Raw genomic sequence first — 7,545 nt, forward strand, 5'->3', positions numbered from 1 at the left:
TATATATATATTTTGTGTTAATTGGCCAATGAATTGAAAAAAATATGTTTAATGACCTATTAAACGCTCTTAAAATCCAATGATCTAAGGGAAAAAAAAAACAAATTTAAAAAAATTAAAAAACTTATTAGACACTTAAGTCGGTCCATAAACATGTAACCTGTTTAGAGACTAATCTAACAAATTTTTTATCTATTTTCCTCTTATATATACTTTAATTTCCTTTATTCTTGTTGAATGAAAAAGGATGATGTATTCACCATACTAACCCCACCCTAAAGAAAGGAAATATGAGAAGAATCATGGATGACTAAGTTTTAAGGTGTGATGTAAAGAACAAAGTTGGTAGATTATTGTTAACATTTAATCTTTTCAAAACAGTTTTCTTTGTTATCATATTCCATGTTTTCTGTTTCCATACTGTAAAAATAAAAAATAAAAAAAATAAAAATAAAATAATAATAATAATAATAATAATAATAAAATTCACACATGTGACTTATTTTGATACGAAAAGCATTTAGAAAACATAATAAGACTCAAAGGTACAATCCCCTAAATTCTTCCACTAAGGGAGTATAATTCACATTAACAATCATCCACGAAAGTAAAGAATAATATGCAAATTATAGAATAAAGCAAGATATTAACAATAATTTCAATAATATATTCGATTCGTTGTCTCATGTCTACCTACTTAAACAATAATACATCGAATATTTTTTAAATATCACAAGACTAAGACTAAATATAAAGATAGAGTAGAAAGGGACTACTCTTTCACATTGCATTTAGAACTTCTTTAGGGAAAATGATACATTGGAATATTGTTTGTTAGAGAGGCATTTAACTGAGTGTAATATATAATATGATATAATATAGCAACCAAATTTGGAGAGCAAACAATTGAACTAGAACTATGCATCAAAATAAAAGCAAGTCATAAGTTGAGATCCAGATGCCTTGGGAAATTTTCTTCAGCTTCGGCTTCAGGCTCAGGCCCTGGCTCATTACCCGAGCTGCTTCCACTTGCTTTGAAAGAACCCTCTGGCTGGTGGTTCACTTGGTATGGTGCTCTTACTACAGCCCTGATCATTAGAGAAACACTGTTCAATCTCATGAAAAACGTAAAAACGAGTAAAATACACCCTCGAAATTTCAATTCGAACAGTTGAACCGTCAAGCTTATGAAACTGTTGTAACTAAATCCGACCGCTATGACCCTTTTACTCAAAGAATGCAAAAACTACAGTGCTACAAGAGGTATCACAGTTAAACTTATATAGTTTGTTGTGTTGCTGCTAAGATTAGTAAGTTATAATCTTGGGATTTGGAGAGAAAATTGGTCAACTTAAAATTTTAAAGGAGCAATGGTAAAATCACTACAGTTCAAGGGTATTTAGCAGTTTTCTAAAAAATAAACCAGAAAAGAGAAGGAAAGTTTGGGGATTCTTTTCCACAAATGGAATGATCTTTTTGACTATTTGACAGCACCGCAGTTTCAACTTTCAAGTGTGTTCGTGAATATTTTTTTTCAATACCTTAAAAAGTACTTTGCAAAATTTAAGAACTGTTTTCTCACCAAAAATTGTAGTTATCAACAAAACACTATTCCTGAAAGCATTACCAAACATACTATTTATCGGGACTAATTTTCAACATCTAAACAGTGATTCATCTTTCTGTATGGACAGATATCTACAAATTCATCCTTCAGTGACTTTTTTTCTATATTTTTGTACGGAGGAGCATGTTTATATGGCTAAAATACTGTCACGTGGACTGGATCTGCCGTTTGTTTTCTTTTTCTAAGTCATCTGTGTTGGGTAAGATTTTCTGTCTTTCTTCCTTTCACACTTTGCAACTTGCAAGACTTTGGGCCAAATGCCTTAGATAATTTTAATGTGTTTTCTTTCAAATAAGTACATATAAGATTAGAATGGGATGATTTGGAAGGTGTAGAAAAAATAGAATAGTTCTACAAAAACACAGTTTTCAATGATTTAATTAAAAAATCATATCTAGATGATACCCTTTGTAAATATAGCATGTCTGATTCACACGATTCAACAATTTTCAGTTAAATACGATTACAGACTTAACAAGTCATATTCAAAGAAACATAATTGCAAGCTTAATAAATTTTTATTCAGCTTTTGTGGTTACTTTAAAAAATCAACACTGTTTATGCACAGAGCTCAAAAAGCATCCCCACCCACTTCAGTAGAAGAGTTATAGATTCAAATCCTCAGTGATATAATATATATAAAGAGAGAAAAAACAGTATTTCTGAAAGGAAAATAAAAACCCAACAATTTGGGGAAGAAAAGTTGTTGAGAAAAGAAGGGGAAAGAAGAATACCTGTCTTTTCTCTTCTCAAGGAATCGGTGAAGCGAAGCCCTCCTGGCAATAGGCAAATCTGTTCCATGAAAAAAACAGGGCATGAGACCAAATTAAGAACACCCCACGAAGATAATTAAGCCAGAACCATCTTCAAAATATTCTATGTTCACTGCAGTTCATTACCAGAAGAATTTTTGGCTTCCGGTTGCGGTCTCGGTTGCTGCTCCGGCGCAGGCTTCGCCGGTCCTGCGGCTTGAACTTTGGACTCCACATTTAGCTCCCCGGCGAGAGAGTTGCTGTTAGTTTTCTCCAAAGAAGAACCAAATATGTTGGCGGCGGCAGGGGCGACGGTGGCGGCGGGAGCGGCCGCGGTGGTGGTACTGCGGTTTCCCTTGTCGGCCAACGCCATGATTTCCTTGGCCCTTTCGTTTGGAAAATCATCGTACACCAACACTTTTCCGGCGTAGAATATGGTCATTTGGGCGGTGGCCGGCTCCGGTGTGGACGGCCTCCTAAAATTAAATAATCAGAAAACTCAACTTTCGAGGGATGTAGAACGGAACAAATATAACCTATAATTTCTCCTCTCCATTTTTTGGACTATTCTCAAGGACAGCAACAGTAAGTAAATTCAAAATTATACTCGGAATGGGAAATTAGCCATAGAAATTGGGCCGAGAAGGAAGTATGGGGTAATTACCCTAACTTGTCTTAGACTCAAGAAAAAAAAAAGTTAGAATACAAAATTTTTCCCAGTTCATATGAAGATTTCTGTACCTGAACTCGCCCTTGGTGGTGGCGTTGTTGGAGAGGCCCGGCGGAGGAAATCCGACGAACTTCGGCAGATTATCCTTCTGCTGCCGCGTAGTGTCGGAAGAATTCGCCGTATTCGTCGCTGACGGCAGGGGAGGCGGCGTCGGCTTGGTCCTTTCCTGCTCATCTAGATCGTATCCCAAAAAATTGAGGGAAAAATCTCGAGTAAGTTCAAGGAGAGTGGAATTCCATTATCTCGGCCAAGATCTAAAAAGTTCGTTTGAGAAAACAGAAAGCGGAGTTTTCAAAATTAAAAAACAGAACCAATTAATTTCTTCCAGCCAAGCAATGAACCAAATCAAATACCTCTAGGCTTCTTTCTCGGAGCTTTATCGGAGCTCAAATCGGCTAGACCCCGTTTCTCCTTCAAGAACTGGCTCAGAAGGCTACAGGTCTGAGCGAAATTCGACTTCTCCAGCAGCTTCGCCAGCTGCTGCCGGTCGGAGAATCTCCCACCTCCGCCGGCGTCCGATGGATTCGACATGAGGAGAAAGAAGAAAAACTAGAACAAGATGAATGAATCAAAAACCTAAAAATCAGGGTGGTTGCTGAATCTAATCCAGAGTTAAAAAAAGGGCATGAGGCTTCGCCAGCGACAGAGAACCGCCGTGCGCCGGGAGGCAAAGCGGCGGCGATAGAAAAGATTGGGAATATGACAGGTCAAGCTTCCGCCATGGTTCCGCCTGATAAGCGATAGAGGAAGAAATTGGTATCTCTCTCTCTCTTCTGGCTTTGAAAATTATTACTTAGCAATAAAAAAATGAGGAGTTGAAGCACGTTTTTTTGGAGGACTCAAAGGAATAAAATAAAATTCGCCTATTTTTTTTTCCTTTTCCTTTTTATTTTGTAATTTATTATTTTCGGGTGCCAATTGCGAAACCTAAAGATGGCAATTTTGCCAGAATAAAAGTCCAAGGACAAAGAATTGTGAGCAACACCATTTACTTTTTAAAATTAATTATCTTTTATTATGGTGGGCCTCATTCCACCTTCCATCTTACAATTTTGCTAACCCACATGGCCTCAAACCCCATCTCCGTGATTGAGGTACGGATTTGACATCTCATATTTGAAAGGTTCAATACGAAGAAATATGTTAGAAAATTTAAAATGCAGGTTTAAGGAACGGTATCGAAAAATTTGTGTAGAATAATAAGTTTGGAATAGGTTGAGACTCACGACACATGGATTCGATTTCATACGTTGGTACCGACCGTATCCAACTCTCACCCATGTGTGAAATAAAATTAAAGAAGAAAAAAAAAAAACAAATGCGGATGTGTTGATGGGAAATTTTCAAAATTATGATTTTATTGAATTGGGTCCATGTTATCCTTATCCTACAAATTTAAAATAAAATATTTTTTGGAGTTATATTTTTTCTTATGACATATATTATTGATGAATTAGAGCACGTGCGAGGCAGGGTGGACGCGGAATCCAATATTTTATTGAGTCGTGCATTTGGTTGGAAATTATTTATTATTATTTTAAGTACAGCGTTTTGATGGTTAAGTACGCGTCTTCATTAATAAGTTTTTATATTTATTTTTTTAATTTTAATTAAGTCCCTATATACATGTGACTTAATTAAATAAATTTTAGTTGGAGTAGCGGAATTTGATCGCTGCTTAATTTGATTATCAATAGTTATATATATGGTCGTAATTCTGATTTTAATATACACTATGTTCTAATAGTCCTCCCATATCTAATTCAATTATTATTGTTTATGGTCAGTTACTTTTAATATTTCGAATTCGACACATTTTATTTATATATTAGGAATGGCAAAGGGCGTGTCGAAGATAGGGGGTCATCCCATCCCTAATCCGTTGGACAATTTTTCCCATTCTTGCCTCCGTCTTTGAAATTCGAGGTGGGATAGGGTGGGGATTTCCCGATCGAGCGGGAACCGTTTTCGAGATATATATATATATATATTAAAGAAAGGTTTATAAAAAAATTGGCCAGTACAATAAGAAATTGGGCTTCAACTTTGTTCTTAAAAAAATTAGAAAAATATATATAATAATTAATATATATTTATATTATTATATATAATAATATTCAACGGCTGGAGACGGGGATATCTCTACCATCCCCGTCGGAGAACCTAAATAGGATCCTCGATTTGATCCCATCTCCAGTCAAACCAGATACATTGAAATCAGGTACTGCATGTTTTTTTTCTTTTCATCCCTGTATATGTTAACATAACTGAAGGTACAGAGGTCATAGTTTTAACATGGGATGTCATAAATTTAACTAATTCATCAACTTAAGAAAAAATCATTTATATGTAGGCTTGAAAAGTGTGCATTAAAATTAAGGTTGAAACTCTATTTTGGTGTTCAATCTTTTTAAAGTTTATTTAATAATATTTTCGTTTCTTATTTCTAATTTATTAAGACTTTAGTATATGTCTATCGGTTCTCATTTTTAGAAAATGGTGTTCAATCTTTTAAAAGTTTATTTGATAATATTTTCATTTCTTATTTCTAATTTCTTAAGACTTTAGTATATGTTTATATCTATCGGTTCTCATTTTTAGAAAATGTTTTCAACATTGTGCATAAGTTTTATAAACAACAAAATAAAGTTTATTTTTCTTATTAATTCTTATAGTTTTTTTCCAAAGTATTGATAAAAATGTTATTTTATCGTTTTTACTTATAAAATTCATAACAAACAGCAACATAACAAACTAAAGTTTATTTTTCTTATCAATTCTTATAGTTTTTTTTTCCAAAATATTGATAAACATATGATTTTATCATTTTTACTTATAAAATTCATAACAAATATCAACAAATAAATATAACATGCAAGAATAAAATTATTTGAAAATTAAGAAAGGATAACAAAACATGTCTACATTTATTTGTTCAATAAGACAGTTACCAAATACAAATTATGTTTATATTCATTGGAAAAGAGAAAATGAAAAAATAAAAAATAGAAATATTATAAAATGGTCCGTTTTTTGACAACAAACACAACCGCTCGTTGAAAATTTATAAACAATCCTTCATGTTTTTACTTATTTTTTAGAAATCTTTATAAAACCACGTAAAAATCTAGAAACAACCCATATAGTTTCTCGTTGTTCTCTTTTTTTATTCTTTTCCATCATCTTTTTTCCATGACTCGAATAATAAATCAAAACAAAATATTGTCTCATTTTATGTCATGTCATTTTCGTCAGAAAAATGAGTAAAAATCTAGAAATATGTGTTAAGTTATTTATTTTTACCTGATGTATTTATTTATGAAAAAAATTTAAAGTAATTAATGCTTTTCAATTTTTTGGCAAACTGGATTAATAGAGGATGAGAATTATTAAAATGTCAATTTTATTAAATAAATATGAAAAATACGACAAATTTAGTGAGGTAAATCTAAAACAGCCAAATTAATATTAAAAATTTTAACTAATTAATTAAATTTTTTAACTTTAAATAAAACTATTAAAAACAACTTTTAAAATCGAAATTCAAATTATTTATTCATTTAATATATATATTTTTTATTTTCAAATTTTGGAGTCAAAATCAGTGAGAGAGAGGAAAAGGAAGATTGCCGACAGAGGGTTGGTCAAGTGGAGGAAGGTGGGCCGCGCAGAGGAGTGACTGAAAGCGAAGCAAAGCGGCTCGAACACGTTTATTAATAGAATAAATAAATAAAATAAAAAATATCTGAGAAGGAAAAAATAGGGGATTTGAATGGACAGAATTGTCCTCGGTATACTTAGAAAATTACCTTTTTGGTAATGGCAGCACGTGTTTGGCAAGTTGGGTGGGAGTCGGATCGGACGGAGCTTGAATTTGAATTGAAAGCACCAACCTTATGAACCCATTAATTAATTCACAACAATAAATAAATTTCTTCAGAAAAATAAAAATAATTATTAAATAAATTAAACTATTGAATTCCTACGCTTCCTCAACCATCCAGATGATTCACGTGCCGCTTCTCTCTCTCTTTCACCCACATTTCATTTTCATTTTTTGATAGCTCAACTTTAATTTTTTGGTCGGTGTGGTAATTTTTTTTTATTTCAATTTTGGGTTAAAATACTTATTCGGTTGTCCTACTTTCAGTTTTGGTTTATTTTTATTCCCAAATATTTTCAATTTTAGTTCATTTTAACGTCTGTATTCTTAAAATATTCGTTTTGATCTCTGTATTTTTAAAAAGGTTACAATTTTGGTCTCTTAATTTTATTTGTAATCTCAAATTTTTATATCACAACTGGAACACAACACTAAAATCAATATATTTCTTAAAATGTAAATATTATAAATTTGGATAAAATTCTAAAATGTAATTTTCAAAGTAACCCCTTTTTTAGTTTTAAATTTGTAATTGTAATGCTTCCTCGTTTAT

The 7,545-nt window shown here is 32.5% G+C and overlaps 1 protein-coding gene across 1 annotated transcript; it reads right to left on the reverse strand.

Moving 5' to 3' along the window:
• Positions 1-745: 745 nt before the first annotated feature.
• Positions 746-3,949, reverse strand: LOC111021622 (protein TIFY 10B). The gene is made up of 5 exons (XM_022298650.2): positions 3,463-3,949; positions 3,121-3,283; positions 2,527-2,855; positions 2,362-2,419; positions 746-1,088 (listed from the first exon to the last, which is right to left on the reverse strand). Exons 1-5 carry the CDS (start codon positions 3,638-3,640, stop codon positions 941-943), a joined length of 876 nt encoding a protein of 291 aa, XP_022154342.1. The 5' UTR covers positions 3,641-3,949; the 3' UTR covers positions 746-940.
• Positions 3,950-7,545: the final 3,596 nt, after the last annotated feature.

Source organism: Momordica charantia, assembly GCF_013281855.1.
Source record: "Momordica charantia cultivar OHB3-1 chromosome 9 unlocalized genomic scaffold, Mcharantia_2.0 BLBB01000009.1, whole genome shotgun sequence".
In the NCBI taxonomy this organism is placed as follows: Eukaryota; Viridiplantae; Streptophyta; class Magnoliopsida; order Cucurbitales; family Cucurbitaceae; genus Momordica; species Momordica charantia.

Excerpts from the sequence above, each read along its gene's own strand:
- LOC111021622 (XM_022298650.2), bottom strand. The coding sequence starts at position 3,640 with ATGTCGAATCCATCGGACGCCGGCGGAGGTGGGAGATTCTCCGACCGG. Across the intron at positions 3,284-3,462 it reads TCCGAGAAAGAAGCCTAGAG|ATGAGCAGGAAAGGACCAAG; the intron begins GTATTTGATTTG and ends GATACGATCTAG. Across the intron at positions 1,089-2,361 it reads CTTGAGAAGAGAAAAGACAG|GGCTGTAGTAAGAGCACCAT; the intron begins GTATTCTTCTTT and ends TCTAATGATCAG.